This window comes from Bradysia coprophila (assembly GCF_014529535.1).
Source record: "Bradysia coprophila strain Holo2 chromosome IV unlocalized genomic scaffold, BU_Bcop_v1 contig_5, whole genome shotgun sequence".
Classification (NCBI taxonomy): Eukaryota; Metazoa; Arthropoda; class Insecta; order Diptera; family Sciaridae; genus Bradysia; species Bradysia coprophila.
In genome coordinates, this window is record NW_023503374.1 from 8,833,639 (window position 1) to 8,850,221 (window position 16,583).

Genomic DNA, 16,583 nt, shown 5'->3' on the forward strand with positions numbered 1-16,583 from the left:
AAAAAATATAAAAATATTCGCAAACAGTCACTAAACGTCTTGAAAGACAATGCATTTTAAGATCTCTCTGGTACATTTCATTCTGACGATGAGTATAATCTCCCCTTTGTTATGTAATTTCAATATTACTCATCCTGCATGTGGTTAGATTATCAACATGAAAGGATGACAAACGTTCATATCGATTGAGTAGTGAACTTTAAAGAAATCGGATAAAAAAGATGGGGATGATAGTACTTCACTATGCACTTTGAGGTTGTATTATTGATAAACTTTTTTACCTTTATTAGGGGAAGGAAAAAACTTTTCTTTGGCACTTAAATACTTACATTAAAAATGTTGACGATGATTTGTTCATGGAAATAAGTTTTCGACAACATTTTCTATCATAGACCGTAATTCTTATCCTTTTCACAATTCAATAACCCGACTGTCTATGTTAGGCTGACATTTTTGTAACATCATGTCCGAGCATCAGGTTCGTTTCGAATTGTACAAATTCTACCGAACTCTACATACAAAGTCTCAATGATAAATATTCGAATGATTAAAATTTATCACAAAATGCAGCTATAGCTATCCGCTAGGAATCGTACTATTTCAGACAATTGATCCGTTCTAACTAAAAAGAAAGAAAGAGAGAAAGTAAAGAGAATAAAATGAACATTTAATAAGTTTTGTTACAAATTATTAGAAAATTTATCAACTGTTGAAGAGCAAAACAAACGAAAAAAGAAATCAAATTATACAAATTTATAAATTTGCACTTTTTATTATTATAAATATATTACATTTATTATGATTATTATTATGATGACAATTTATTATCTTTAAAAGCAAAAAAAAAAAATATAAAAATATTATGAGAAAACAACAATTATTATTTATATACTTGAAAGTGTTTTAAACAACAACAACAAAAAATATATAAAAAATAATAATAAAATAAATAAAATTGCTGTATTACAATATACACACACAAGTATATCAATCCCTTAGTCTAATTCTATACATGAAAATATATATTAAAAGTAAAATAAATTTAAAACAAAAAAAAATCTATTAAAATACAAATTCAAATCTAGTGAATGTTGTTAACAATTTATTATTATTAACTAACATCATTAAAAATTAAATTTGTACAAAAAAAAAACTTGACTCCTGTTTTATTGTCCAAAGGACGTTCGACGAGATTATTTCCACATCGATGAGAATCGCGAACATTTCAAGCTTGCCAATTGTCCAACTAAACTATACGTTTGTATACATTAGCCCAACTAACGTTAAAAGAAATCCGTTTCTGGCGCCGTCAAAAATGTATGCTTTTTTAAGCTTTACCATGCATTTCTATGAGTTTTCATGTAAATTTAGATTACGTTGCGCGACTCAAACAATTTTTGGTCAATTATGATGTTCCAAAGTATAGGGCATGGGACGACGTACTAGTTTACCCTGAAAACTACAAAAGCGCTACCCTTGTTCTCATAGCTGAATACGGTTTTTTCATGAAGTTTTATACTGAAAACTACAAAAGCGTTACATTCAGCTAAAGAGAATTTGCTTACAACTTGTGAAAACGTCAACAATATCCATGCACTATTGTTTATTGTTAGATATAGTAGTGCTTGGTTGAGGCTTTACAATAAACATATCACTTGTATATACAATCACGTATCACGTACTTTCTCATGTACACTGTAAGCATGTAGATGTAGAATGTACCGTTCTGGTGTAGTTAAAGTCTGATGTAGACAATGTAGTTTCCCATGTAATGCTGAGAAACTTTCCTTTGGTGTATTCGGCGGTAAGATACAGCATGATAGGTGTTCAATGAACACAAGTTTTATGTTTAACTAAGTTCCACTCGCTGACTGCAAGTTTCGAGGCAAGTTCAAGTATAACTTCAGATTAAATAACTTCTTTTAATAAAACTCAATTCAGCCTTGTTTCTTACAGACTTTAAACAATTTTAGTACGGAGAACATCATTTTCTAAATCGGTGGGGAAGTCACTATAACATTTTGCTAACATTCGTGATCACGATAAACTTAGTGACGTAATAACCTGTACTTGCAGAACCTAGATTTCAACCAATATGCGAAATCTTTTACTTCATTAAATCCCAATGCTGGAAACAGGTTGTTATGACCTTAGGTTTCTTTTGACGGTTTTTTTTATCGAACTTGATAAATAGTTTCAATAGTTTTATTAAAAGTAAAGCAGACCGATTGACCAATAGACCGTGTGCAGTATAAATAATTTATTTTTCATTGATTTAGATTATTATTCTGTAGAACAAAAGTGTAAACAGAATATCTGAAAAATGTGTGCTTGATTTTATATCTCACTTTAAAAGCTGTAATTTTGATGAAACTAAAAGGATATCCGAACCATTCTAATTCATTCTAATTGGATTCTCACTAAGATTCTAATAAGTGGGATGGCATCGGGATGGCAACAATATTTTTCAATAATTTCTATAAAAAAATTAAATATGAAACTTTTTTCTCAAAATCGCAAACGGTCTATTGAGAAATTACAATTGCAGTATCAAAATCGTGTAAAGGTCAATGGGAAGATTAAAGACATTCGAATTACTGTGTCAGCAAATAGTTCTCAAAATTCGTGAAGAAAATAGCACTCAGCATACAAAGCATCCCTCAAAATGAAAATAGCAACTAATTTTTCCAAAATTTCCATCAAGAGATGGTAAAGTGTTTTCATTGTAAACTTTCGAACACAAGTTCATTTGAAAGTTTTACTGCTGTCTTGGGAAGGGATCAGTGGAAACAACTGATGATGGCTAGATCACGCTAGCCTCAGACCGCCACTGAAACAGCCGGTCGAAACAGCTCTGTTTTATTCGTTAAATTCACTCAACGTGAACCATGAGTGGGTAGGGAAGAGCAAAAGCTCTGTTTGTTGTTTTTTATGCCAAATACTGCGAAAGTTTGTATTTTCGGTCCTCAAATGGTGACCGAAAGTAAAAAAATTCAGGCCTTGGGCCGAAAGTAAATGTCACTGTCATCATTTTACTTTCGCCCCGTGGGCTTGCGTATTTGCGGGCCAAAAGTAAATTTCACTGTCATCATTTTACTTTCGGTCCTCATATGTCTCGAAAACACATGTTCACTTGATTGAAAGTACGCATTGAGTGTAGTGTTGTGTTGACGATAGCCAAATGTTTTGTGAGCAAGTGAATGTATGTTTACAGTAATTTTATTTGTTAAATTGTTTTTATTTTTATACCAGGGGGCTGCGGCCCCCTGGACTCCCGCGCTTTTCAGCATTTTGGTGTTTCTACAGCAAATTTTGTTGATAACTCAACAGTTTAATTAAGAGGGCAGACTAGGTGTGAAGTAGGCTATATATTGAAAAATTGGTTTTAAAATTAATGTAGACCATTTAATGAAAATCTGTTCCAGCAATTAGATGAGCAATATGTTTATCTATCTCTAAAAAATGAAAAACGATTTACAATAAGCAACAGTTGGAAGAAAACCGATTTCCAAAATATGAACGTCGCTTAAAGTTAGGCTATGCAATATTTTTTTGGAAATCGGTTTTCTTCCAACTGTTGCTTATTGTAAATCGTTTTTCATTTTTTAGAGATAGATAAACATATTGCTCATCTAATTGCTGGAACAGATTTTCATTAAATGGTCTACATTAATTTTAAAACCAATTTTTCAATATATAGCCTACTTCACACCTAGTCTGCCCTCTTAAAATTATGTTTTGTTTCGGACCGAAAATACAAATCTTCCGCAGTATTTGGCATAAAATAGTTATTTTCATGTGTCGGGGCCGAAAATGAGGGAGTTTCGAGATTTTTCTCGGGTTTTCGACCCCTTACATGAAATGGTTATTTGGATCACAAGGGACGAAAGTAAAAAAATTCAACCGTGTGCGAAGTTTGCAGCCCGTGGCCGAAGGGCTCACTTCGTTCGGCCTACAATCCGCGAAATTGCCTAAAATCAATCGTCCAAAACAGGTACACAAATAACCATTGAGTATCTGTTTTGGACGATTGATTTTAGGCACTTTCGCATGTAACCCTCACTTCGTTCGGGCTACAACTCGCGAAATTGCCTAAAATTGTTGTACGGACGAGAAATTAATTGTAAATTTCCCTACCGTTTCTGTACTGCCGGTCGGTACTGCCTAAAATGAATCGTCCAAAACAGATACACAAAATAGTATCCATCACTCGGGGCAAAAGTAAAAAAATTCAAATCTTGTGATTGCCGCCCTTGCCTCACTTCGTTCGGGCTACAACAAGCGAAATTGCCTAAAAACAATCGTCCAAAACAGATACACAAATAACTATTGTTTATCTCTGAATTTAGCTCCTTATTTATAGGCATTTCAGGTGGGGATGTTTTCAGTGATTCCAAGCGTCCCGTTAAAGGACGCAACGATTAATCTACACAGGATCCACTCCAACATTTCGATGCAAGTGATCGTACATACATGCATAGCGTTGAACCAGACGACGTTAACTTTGTGTTAAGAAGAGATTGATAAGGAACACGGTTCTTTAACAGATCCGTCTATTTGTCAGAATCAATAGCAATCAGAAGAAGAACACTTTAACTTGATTTTTCTCATTGAAGTTTTATTATGTACTCCGTATGTTGCAATTTGGGATCATTATGTTAAACAAATTACTTTTGTCTTAAATTACATTAATTTCAGTCGATGAAAGTGTTCATTTATCACATAAGAAGTCGGCAGAAAGATTTAAGCGTGGCCTGCGGATCGACACTCATTCCAAACTTTAATAACTTCCGTTGGATCATCGTATCCGTGCGTGGCGATGACGTATCGATAATTGTGGGCTCCTTGGAATGGCGCCTTGTAAAAGTAAAATTCCTCGGAGTGAAGAGGTTCGATGTCTGCTTTTAAAGCTACAATTCCCATGTAAATATCGTCAAATCTGTGGACATTGAACATAGATTAAAGTTGGTGGGATGAATCAGCTTGAAATGTAATTAATTTTCCTACCTGAAGTGTTTTGTGTACATGCTGACAAAGTACATTTGATGTAGGGCCTCTCTGGACAGAATAAATGCACCAGCCGTCACGTACGGTGGCCACATATGCCAGGAATATTCCTCCAATGACACATGCCATTTACTACTTTTATGTCGATGCGGTGCTGAATTAAACACGAAACCGGCGAATAATTTCACATCGTCTGGCAGTTCCAAATCCAACAGTTGTCGAGCATTCTTCGGTCGTTGTTCTTCTGAATTTATGAATTTTTTGATTGTCTTCACCAGTTCTTTGTTGTTTATTGAGTTAACGTTGTTCACAATGCTCTTCATTTCGTTTACATTGACGATCGAGTTGTTCGTCAGGTCAGAATTACTTAGACGACGAGCTAATTTTCGTAACGTTTCATCTGCCTCTTCCAAATATTCCGGATAGTTGAGTGGATTGCGTACAAATCGCAAAATATTCTTTGACGAAACGTAATAGTCATCGTCGACGAACATATAGAATTTACTTTTAGGGCAATGTGTCACAGCCCATTTCATACCCATCATGGTCTTAATGGTATTGTTGAAATAGGCGTCAACGAAGTTTGCCTGCACAATGTCTTTGAAATGTTCATGCTCTTCATCAATCAGCAACTGCAGTTCTTCGTTTGGCTCGGCCGTTCGACCCAAGACAAACACTGTTCTGATTAAAACATCCGAGAACCTGCGTTCAAAGCCCCAGCTTTGTCGGATCGCGATTCGTCGATTAAAATGGTCCATCGCTGATTTAACGATGAAAACCAATTTTGGCACTGAGTATCTATCATCTTCATCGTTCTTACACTTGTGCTTGCAATCATATGTGAACGTGTAATTATACATGTTAATTGGATCGATATCGGGCTTCTGCCCGTGTCGCACTTGGCCGGCATACTTAAGCACATCGCCATCGAACGGATAGTTGAATTCTGTGTAAAAGTCAGCCTCAAAGTAATGAGTAAATGCACCGAAATAATCCAAAATAAACAATCCCAAGCAAACGCCAGCCACATACTTTATGCGAAATCTCAGGCACCAGATAATCCAATTTCGCATTGGAAACATTCTGTCTTTTATCACGGTCTTAGCAATTACGTTTTAACTGATTGCCATTACGACTGGGCCTGGAAATGTTTCCTTTCGTTCTCAAAAAGACACAAAACTTTTAGTTAATTAAAGAAATTCCATAACATTAGATAGGATGGGCGAGTGACAGCGTGAACATGTTCACTTTAAAATGTATAAGTCACGTCATTCGTTCGTGTCTTTCATTTGAAAATAGCAAATTAATTGAATGACGAAACTATAATGAAAATAAAGCGACTACTTTTGACGATGCCATGTACATTTTCGAAGGCTTTGCTAAACTTTCAATTTCGACAAGATGTTGCCCCAAGAATTTACATCGATGGTCAACATTGATTTTTGCAACGCACTGTCTAGCACCGAAGCTGACTTTGCTGTCACTCAAATAGAGGACTGAACCGATCAAAGTTGGCTATTCTTTTTCATACAATGACTATCAAAATTTGTTTACAAAATAGTCAACAGGTGTGCTTTTGGCCTTCTAATTGAGTTATGTCAAAGGCAGCTTCGGTGCTTGACAGTGCTTTGATTTTTGACAACACTTGATGATGTAGTCGATTCAATCCTCGAATTTTGTTTAAGCGTGTTCCAGAGATAGGCACAAAATCTTTTGCTCCATTAGTTTGAACATATACTATGCTCGTAATTGGGATAGGGTCGGTTTTAAGATTTTTTAGTGCAGACTTTAACTAAAAATTTTCTGTCTATAGATTAGAGATTTTCATAGAAAGTTAACGCTTTTCAACATCTAACATTTACTTAAAATTGCAATTAACCTCTTAGAAATGGCAGTCGTCATTACATCTGTTTGATACAAAATCTATTACTTCACTATTTTTATCACAAAATTTACTAAGGTTACTGATTGAAAGTTGACCTAATTTGACAAATCTCAACTTTGAACTTGAATTTCTCAGCGATTTTGGAACTATGTTACATGGAACCACTTTTATTTTAAAGATTTATCTTTTGTTTACTTATTTAATATAAATTTTATTAATTATTGCCGATTTCGTCTAACAAAGTTAATGAATTAATAAAAATGCAGAGTTGACCTATATGAATCGTGAGTGGTCCTATTTCACATTTAAACACATTGAATCGTGATTGTCCTATCTATACAAAAGTCATAGGACATATCACGATTTATTGAATGTTGAGTTGACCAATAATTTTTTCTCCATACAAATTTACACGGACAACTTAAGATCACTTTTCCACTAGGTCAACTTTCAATCAGTTACCTTAAATAAGAGAACATTACAAAGCTAATGCCTATTTAGTCACCGTTGAGGTTTGAAGAGAGTTATTGTAGATAAAAGGTCTTCGATTTCCAGATTTGTGATAATATGTATGTCAAAGACTACTCGCTGCACACTTCAAAGGCATGAACGAAATTCTGCATGAATATTGAATGAAACACATTCGAAATTTTACTTTGTTTACAAATTAGCTGAATGGACTTCTAAGAATTTTATGTAGAATGCAATAAATTAGCTGCTCACTCACACTTCACACCAACTGTGAGTTATTCAATTATTAAAAGTCGTACTTAAAAGTCGCCGTTCCTGTAGATTAGTTGATCGAAAAAAGTAAATGATTGTCATTTGGTGTGAAGTATTTAGTTTTTCGTAAAAGTGTGTCAGCACAACATCCGAGGCAAGAGGGGCAAGAGTTTCCTTCATTAGAGAATAACATCGATTTTTGCATGTGAGAATATGTCTGCTTACGTACGACTAGTACTTGTAATTTGTATGCTGATTGACAATGCACTATCGCATCGTAAATTAGTGACTTGGATCCGCCCACCTAAAATAACCGAATGGGGCAAATGGGGATATCCTGAAATTTGTCCGGTAAACAGCTGGGTCGGTGGTATGAGATTAAAGGTTGATACATCGCAAGATATGAAACGTGATGACACAGCACTGAATGCCGTTCAATTGCATTGCATAAATATGGATTGGATTCACTCTGGAAGTGTTACGAGCGCAATAGGACCGTGGGGAAATTTCCGAAAAAATCGATACTGTACGCAAGGTTTTGCTGTAGGGTATCAAATTCGTTCGAGAAAAGATAAAAATACTGACGATGTGAGCACTGTCGATTTTAAATTGAGGTGTCTGAATTTTGATGGCAGTTCTTCGTTTGTGGTTAACTCCGATGTGGATTTGCCATTGGGATCATGGACAAATGAACAGAAATGTCCACTAAAGACGGCTGTTTGCGGAATTATCACACAAGTTGAACCAGATGAAGGCAGTAGATTTGAGGATGAAACTTCATTGACAAATATCGATTTGGCATGTTGTAACTTACCGGATCCGGTCGAAACGTGTAAATTAGAAAATAAATGGGAAACTGTTGTGAATTGCCCTGAGGCTAAAACCAGGTGTGACGTGTCAGTTACAACAGGCTTCACAGAGGACAAAAAAGAATCCAAATTGGCAAAATTTTACGAAAAACTTGGTTTCGTTGTGGACTTTCGATTTGCGCAAACAACATTTCAGCTGAAGGCTAAGGACAATAGTTCTCGTTTAATAAATGGTAAATTACTGGAGAACATAATCGGTGAAACAAGAATAAGTAAAAATACAACATCGTTGCAAATCAACTGCGAGGGACTGAGCCAGCAATTGGTTCTTATATGTGGGTCCTACAAGATTTATACGAAAGAATATCGATGCGTTCCGAGTGGAAACGAAGGTGAGTTATGGGGACCTTATCGTACTGCAAGCGATTAATGCTCAATTAAATATTCTCGTAGGAAGCACTTACAGAGGTCTCTACTTTCAACCGACTTCATTGATTGATAACATTTTTTGGAGCTATAATTGTTATTGGAGTGATTTTAATGGTGCATTAAGTATGGAGAAATCGCTAGGTGAGGAGTGTGGAGACTTATGTTTGAGTGACGTTAATTGTACGCATTTCACTTGGACGAAGGACGGCAAATGCTGGATGAAACATAGTGCCGTTAATTTGAAACCGATCGAGAAATATGATAAAGGTTTGGTATGCGGTTGGATCGAAAGAACTTGAAGAAATTATTTAGTTTTTGTCCTACGAAATCAATAAAGAGTTATCTATTTGATGTTTTATGGTATTAACACTAGTGTCGGCATTAGCTTCACACCGATTGGAGCCAATACAATACCATTGTCACAAAGTGAAAGTTCTTTCAATCCTATATTTAACATCACTACATCACATCACATCACTGCTACCTGATTTGGGTACCCAGGATATCCATGTAAATCCATCAAGAATTTTACGTTCTGAGAAAGCAGAGTAATCATGTGGTTTATTGACAGGGCCTGATGGCTACCTTCGTTAAACAACGAAAATTTGTAAAATTCTCTTCTTTCATACAAAAATCAAAAAGCCCATAGTGCCAATCCGGTCAATTAGATCCATTGCGTCACCTTTATATTCATGAACACGGCAGAGTAAAATAAACCAGGGTTAACTTTACTCTGTCGTGTTCATGAAGCGAACGAACTGACACGTCATCTGCATTAATAAAAATAAGCATTTGAGCGTGGCTAATGCGGACTTATAATATGAAACTGATGAAGTAAAATACTTCACGTTAATCTTTTGAATAAGTAACAGAATCGATAGTTACTAAAAATGACGCCTGCGAAAGATTAAAAAACCAACAGAGGGAGTTAGTGGAGTTAGTGGTAATGGACAGAGTGAACATAGTCTGACATAAGTATATGACATATTCACACACGTGCGCTCAAAAATAACCTCCGTCAGTTTGTCAGTTCATCACTCAATTTTTACTCATAATTTTAACAAAAACCTGGGAAATGGACAGCAACATTGAAATGGATACAGATACTATTCTGGAAGATGCCGATATGGAAGGCGACAGTTCCAGTGAAGATGAAGGTGGTGAAGAAAATGTCGAAAAGGGTGTTTACTTACCGGGAAAGCCACTAGGTTGTGAACGAAATATAATTTTGTTTTGGTTTTGTTTCCAATGGAATTTGTTTTATTCAACAGAAGAAGATGAAGAGTTGATCTGTGACGAGTCGGCCTACGTTATGTTACATCAAGCACATACCGGAGCTCCGTGCCTTAGCTTTGATGTTATTCAAGATAAATTGGGAGAAAGCCGTGAATCGTTTCCCATGACAGCATACATTGTTGCTGGAACGCAGGCAGCTAAAGCTCATGTTAACAGGTTGGATCATTTTATTTTGCAGCATAACTAATCGACTCTAACTGATCCCATTCACAGCGTCATCGTTATGAAAATGTCGAATTTACATCGTACAAGCAAAGAGCAGAATGAAGATGGTGAAGAAGAGGAGGATGACAGTGACTCGGATGTTGATGATGACGAAGATGTGGACAGTATTGATAAGAAGAAGCCGAAAATGGAATGTGCGTTGATCAAACATCAAGGATGTGTAAACAGAATCCGGACTACTAACATTGGTGACCAAACAATCGTAGCTTCATGGAGCGAGTTAGGTCGCGTGAACATATGGAATGTAACAGAGCAGTTGGATGTGGTAAATGACGTCGAAATGCTGAAGTCATACGAAAAGGAAGCGAAAGGAGATTTGGTAAAGCCAACATACACGTTCAGTGGTCACCAAGAAGAAGGTTACGGAATTGATTGGAGTCCGACGGCTCCAGGTGTCTTAGCAAGTGGAGATTGCCGCAGAGACATTCACATTTGGCAACCGTCTGAAGGTGGTACGTGGAAAGTAGACCAAAGACCGTTGATCGGTCACACAGAGTCAGTTGAAGACTTACAATGGAGTCCTAACGAGCGAAACGTGTTGGCATCGTGTTCGGTCGATAAAACTATTCGAATATGGGATTGCCGAGCAGCACCATCCAAGGCATGTATGCTCACATGTGACAATGCACACGATAGTGATATTAATGTTATAAGCTGGAACCGAAACGAACCGCTAATAGCGAGCGGTGGTGACGACGGAGTCTTGCACATTTGGGACCTTCGACAATTCCAATCAAAAACGCCAGTTGCTTCATTTAAACATCATACCAATCACATTACAACAGTTGAATGGCATCCCACCGATTCTACGGTATTAGCGTCCGGTGGTGCTGATGATCAGATTGCTATTTGGGATTTGGCGGTTGAACGAGACACTGAGGCCACCAGTTTGTCAGCACCAACGGATGAAGGTGAGTTGAACAATTTACCACCACAGCTGTTGTTTATACATCAAGGTCAAACCGATGTGAAAGAGTTGCACTGGCACAAACAGCTGCCGGGAGTTATTTTGTCAACGGCACACAGCGGTTTCAATGTATTCAAAACGATTAGTGTGTAAATATAAAGAGCTTCAATCACACTGACTTCCTTTGTCTTTTATTACTCTAAAAGGGTAGGAAAGCCAGTCAACGGTCGTTCTTTTAGCTCCTAGAAGAATACAAAACTAATTTTCAGTTCGGCCGAGAGACACTCAATCGAATCAATACAATTATTCATAAATAATCAATTCAATATCCATGTCCACGCCAGAAGCAACCGGTTCCAAAGGTTTTGGATTAGCAATGCGTCCCAGCGGGCCCTTCTGTAGATCTGATCCATTTTCGATGGCATCGTCGAATGTCTTCAAATAATCTACATCTTGCGACGAACTGTGACATGTTCCAATCCACATGAGAACCACGTATAAAATACCCATTTTTCTTTCGAATCGTCGGGCATACCTTTTTCTTTTTCCAATGTCGGTGTGTTCACATTAAAACTTCGATAAGCCTGATGCATTGAGGAAAAACAAATGTGAGTATTTTTACATGGTTCCAAACGGATTACAGGTTGTCGGTCTTACCTGACGGAACTTGACATGTCCGTATTCGTGAATAACAAGCGTTATGATATTCATTTAGCAGCTATCTCAACCCTTTCGTCGCCAATCTTTGAGCTACTACTTTTGTCAAGCCGGATTCAACTTTGCTTCGACGTACGTAGAATTGATATAAATTTGATCGAAGCCAGAGAATCCCCTCGATTCGGGAATAGAATTTGACACGATTGAAATGGAAATATCAACGTCATTTCTTCGAATCGACTCCAAAAATGAGACGTTGTTTTGATCTTACTCCAGGCTCACTTCAGAGGACTGGTCAGTTGCCGTTGAACGCTTCATCCCACTTTTGGTTAAGTTTACTCCATGTTCTTCTGTGTCTCTCAGCTTGGTTAAATAAATCGACAAGCACTATTACGCTAAATAATTCTCGTTCACGTCTCTTTTTAAATTGAATGCAGTGCCAGAAGTCCATGTGACTCAAAAGTACACTGACGGACTACTAACTTGGGCATAAATATGCTAGGATTGCCACCGGAAGATCTGTGGTAATTTGTATTTTCACTGGTTTTGTGCCGACGTTTGTCATAAGTATTAGTACACATCACAGTCTAAAAGTTTCTCGGTTGTACTTCAATGTAATAGGTTTGTTCCAAGTAACTGTAACCAAGGTAAATATAGTGAGGAGGTAAACCCATTCAGATGGGCGGCCTAGCACATAAGTTCGATGCCAATGACATCTTTTTTTAAAATGGTTGACTACGATTTACTTGTATTTCACAAAAATATTTTCGCTATCTCACAACAGATGGCCCGACTTTCTATTCCATTTTTTGCTTTCAACGAAGGGATGAGATGGCGTTTGTATCGAACTTTCGTGTCACCGCACATCTGATTCGGCTATATATGGCATTACCTCCTCACTATATTTACCTTCACTGTAACCACGAATTTTGAACACGATTATATCAACAGTGATCGGCCATCTTTCGAGTTTAACTATATGGTCTCTATGAATGAAATTTGACAATTCGTATGGCCTTCGAACCAAAGTATATAAACACTGAAGGTAACGCAAATCCGCAAGAACACACGGACCCCTACTTTCGGGTGAATATAGTTTTTATCAATGAACGTCAACACCAAAGTTCTGAAAGAACAGGTTAAGACAACCTTTCAGAACCTTGGTCAACACAAGGTATGGTCTAATGTCAAACTTTGTATGGAGCGGAGGACATGGCGATTTCATGTAAAGAAACTCACCTCTCATGAGAGGTGAGTTTGCTTATATGAAATCGCTATGTCCTCCGGTTTGTATGAATAGACCATACCTGGTTAATACTTTCATTGGTTTTTATAATGTTGGACACAAGTCAAATTTACTTTGTTAGGTTGCAACACATGCCAAAACTCAGTAGGTTTGTTCCAAGGCCATATGACTTGTCAAATTTCATCCACAGAACCATAACCTCAATAATATTTAATATAGGCGACGTTGCTCGATTTGTATGAAATATCACGTAAGCGACGTTGTTGTGGATGAAATTGTCGTTATTCGGGTTGTCAAAGTTCGAGTTTACAGTTACTTGATGGAACAAACCTATACTATACAACACACTTCCAACAACATTATCGCGCCAAACGTCACGTCACGGATGCAACATAACAAATCTTATAACCACCTGGAACTTGGGGTCCGCATTTCTCGCTATTCCCTGAGGATTTGCGTTACCTTCAGTATGTATATTTACCTTGCTTGGAACTTGAATTGCGCCACTTAAATCACACCTTCGACTGAACGTAGCAAACTTTTAAATTCACTTTTAAGAATCGTTTTTTCGGTGTTGAGGAATTTCGCGCCGTGTCATTCACAATCACCCACAAAGTGACATTTTCCTTATACGAAATGTGTTATTTTGTCAATTATTGTGAATTTCAGCGCGAAATTCCTAGCAGCCATATTCGAACTATTACTTCATTTGATCGAAGATTTTCAGAGATTGCTTTCAGAAATCTTTAACTTCATTTGTTTTGAACATGATTTTTGCTACAACCTCAGAGCTTGTCGTTGTCGATGATGACAGCATTCTGTAACAGGTTAAAGTGATGGTTGTAGTAGCGAATATATTTAGAGAATAAATTTTAAATACAAACAAACAAATACAATTCGTGATTGACAGATGTTTGTAATTTGTAAAAAAATGGCTTTTGATTTGAGTGCTACTAGATTGTGAGTGCTTAAAGTGAATCAACATTGGCAAATTTTGCTGTTAAAAAAAACTTGATTTTTGGTCGAATTCCCACATCCTCCTGAAACGAATGGTCAACTAATTCACATAGTCGCCAACGCAAACAACGGAAAATCGAGACAATGTTCCATATAAAATTCGCATGTCATTTGCTTATCGTTTTAATTAAGCTGGGATAACCGATTTCCGTCGCCTTATCTACAGGCACAACCTTGTGAAATGTCTTAAATTATTGTTTAGCTGGGATTCAAATTTATATACGTTCTGTCTTCCCGCTATTCGATTCGCGCCAGTTATGTTTGAAAAGAAAAAATCAAGAAGTGAACGGATGCACCTAATATGCGCGCAGCCATCAGTGCCACCATTTTAGAACAACAGAAATTACACAAAACAGAAATTCTTTTGATTGTTCTAAGGAATTATACTCTCCAAAAAAAAAGTTACTATTCGATTAGTTAGCATGAATTTTCCATAAAAATGAATAAAATACGTTGTTTAATTGATTAAATTGATTGTGAAATTGTTAAACGTGCAACAATTCGTATGAACAAACAAACGTTTAGTGTTTTCCATTGCAAAAACAGTGAAAAATACCGTGTAAAAACTGTCGGGGGAACAGTTTATTGACCTCTCCCCATTGACCTGACTGTCAATTTATTTGTAAAAAAATACAGCTTCGACCGCGATAACGCCATTAGTTTCGGGAACAAAGTTGTTATGTTTATTAACAAATTGTGTTTGAAACAGTAAATTGTGCAAATCAGTAGCCGCAAGAAAGTTAAAGGGACCAGCATACTTCACACAAAATGGATACAAATGATCGAGGTGAGCAATTTAATGTTCTTTCGACACTCGAATGCATGACTCAAGTTTATGGGTAAAACGAACAAAAAAGGCCATTGAAAATATTGTTTATCCGAGGTCATGAGTTTCAATCGATTTGTTGTTGATGATGGTGGCTCATTTTGAATTGTTTGTTGAATTTTGATTTTATAAGATGCTTTCGATTACAAAGTTTGATTTTATCAATGTGAAAACATCTTCGACTGACTATTCAGTTTTCAATACACCAATAACTAGTGCAGTGTGTTGAGTGTCTTATGATACCTGATGATAGCAATTCATTCAGGGAGAATATAAAAATTGTTAGGAAATACATTGTAGGCGGACTCTGTAATTTCATTAACAAACACCTTGTTCATGTGACAGTACTAATTTTAGGATGCACAAGAGACATAAAAAGTTGGAATTAATATAATCCTTGACGGGTGTTATTCATCATCAGAGAATTGATGAACATACAGACTAAAACTTTATCGAACTAATTTCTACATGCACCAGGATTGCTTACTGACTTTCGTATTTATTAATGAGGGTATTTATTCAAACAGCAGGAAAGTGTTGTTTTTATCGTCCATCGTACGGTAAAAACGAATTTTGACAGGCCGAAAACAACTGACCGTCATCTACAGAAGCAAACATAACCGCAACTTAAACAAATTTGTTCGTTAAAACTTCAAAGTGAGGTTGTGTTGGCTTCTCTGTGGATGACGATTGACATTTTGAACGACCTTGGAAGAAACCTATCAACAGGTTTGAGAGCTTTCAGGTTCGGTGGAAATAGCAGATAGTTTCCGACACTTTTATTGGGTATCCATAAACTCCAGATCAGCTAGAACGTCAGGGTGTTAAGCACTGTGGAATAATGGTAAAGTTCTGTTATATCTTATACCTTATACCACAAACAGTATAAAGGTCGGAACAGGTCAGGTCAAACTGAACCTGACTTTGTTAACTTTGACCTGACAATAGATTAAATGTTTAGTTTCACGATGATGGAAACACATTTTTGAGCAATAGAATAGGTGACAATGCTGACGATAAAAAAACGACGGAAGGTGGACATTCAAATAGAATTGAACACCTTCAACAGTTGAAAATGTAAACATAACTTCTTTACAATTTACGATTGCACAATTGAATCTAAATAAATAGCTGGACGCGATGATCTTCTATTCTTCTTCATTCTTAATTCCGCACTCAAACGACGCTCACATTTGCATATAAAATGAAATTCACAGAAGCAGTAACCTTCCTATTTTGTGTGAGACAAAAGTAATAGTCGGCGCTTATAGCGATAATTATGTTTGATATGAAATTCACTTCCAACATTTTTATTAATATTTTATAAGTATCTGAAGTCATAAAATATTTTAAGCAAACCTTGAGACTCCCAGTTAAAGCTAATTTTATTACTGACTAATTTGAAACACTACAAGATTTTCTGCTAAAAGTTTTCAGATAAAATTAAGTTTTTCGTTTTGTTTTTGTTAATAAAGAGTATATAAAGACAGATGTTGTGTAAATCATATCAAGTTTATGAAGTTTTGCTTGCAGAACTTTTCTCTTTTAAACGAGCT

The 16,583-nt window shown here is 36.4% G+C and overlaps 4 protein-coding genes across 4 annotated transcripts in view; 3 read left to right on the plus strand and 1 right to left on the minus strand.

The window, feature by feature from the left end:
* Window positions 1–4,597: 4,597 nt before the first annotated feature.
* Window positions 4,598–6,253, minus strand: LOC119072048 (beta-1,3-galactosyltransferase brn). Its single transcript, XM_037177176.1, has 2 exons — window positions 5,008–6,253; window positions 4,598–4,939 (listed from the first exon to the last, which is right to left on the minus strand). Exons 1-2 carry the CDS (start codon window positions 6,087–6,089, stop codon window positions 4,744–4,746), a joined length of 1,278 nt encoding a protein of 425 aa, XP_037033071.1. The 5' UTR covers window positions 6,090–6,253; the 3' UTR covers window positions 4,598–4,743.
* A 1,431-nt stretch (window positions 6,254–7,684) lies between these two features.
* LOC119072035 lies at window positions 7,685–9,152 on the plus strand. Its single transcript, XM_037177152.1, has 2 exons — window positions 7,685–8,816; window positions 8,878–9,152. Exons 1-2 carry the CDS (start codon window positions 7,829–7,831, stop codon window positions 9,150–9,152), a joined length of 1,263 nt encoding a protein of 420 aa, XP_037033047.1. The 5' UTR covers window positions 7,685–7,828.
* A 654-nt stretch (window positions 9,153–9,806) lies between these two features.
* LOC119072049 (glutamate-rich WD repeat-containing protein 1) lies at window positions 9,807–11,455 on the plus strand. The gene is made up of 3 exons (XM_037177177.1): window positions 9,807–10,061; window positions 10,125–10,305; window positions 10,363–11,455. Exons 1-3 carry the CDS (start codon window positions 9,929–9,931, stop codon window positions 11,432–11,434), a joined length of 1,386 nt encoding a protein of 461 aa, XP_037033072.1. The 5' UTR covers window positions 9,807–9,928; the 3' UTR covers window positions 11,435–11,455.
* Window positions 11,456–14,566: 3,111 nt separating this feature from the next.
* The window catches only part of LOC119072050 (protein ultraspiracle), a 32,695-nt gene continuing 30,678 nt past the window's right edge, over window positions 14,567–16,583 (plus strand). The window contains exon 1 of the mRNA XM_037177179.1: window positions 14,567–14,988. Within this exon, the coding sequence (XP_037033074.1) occupies window positions 14,970–14,988 (19 nt within the window). The 5' untranslated portion in view covers window positions 14,567–14,969. The remainder of the gene's footprint in view (window positions 14,989–16,583) is intronic.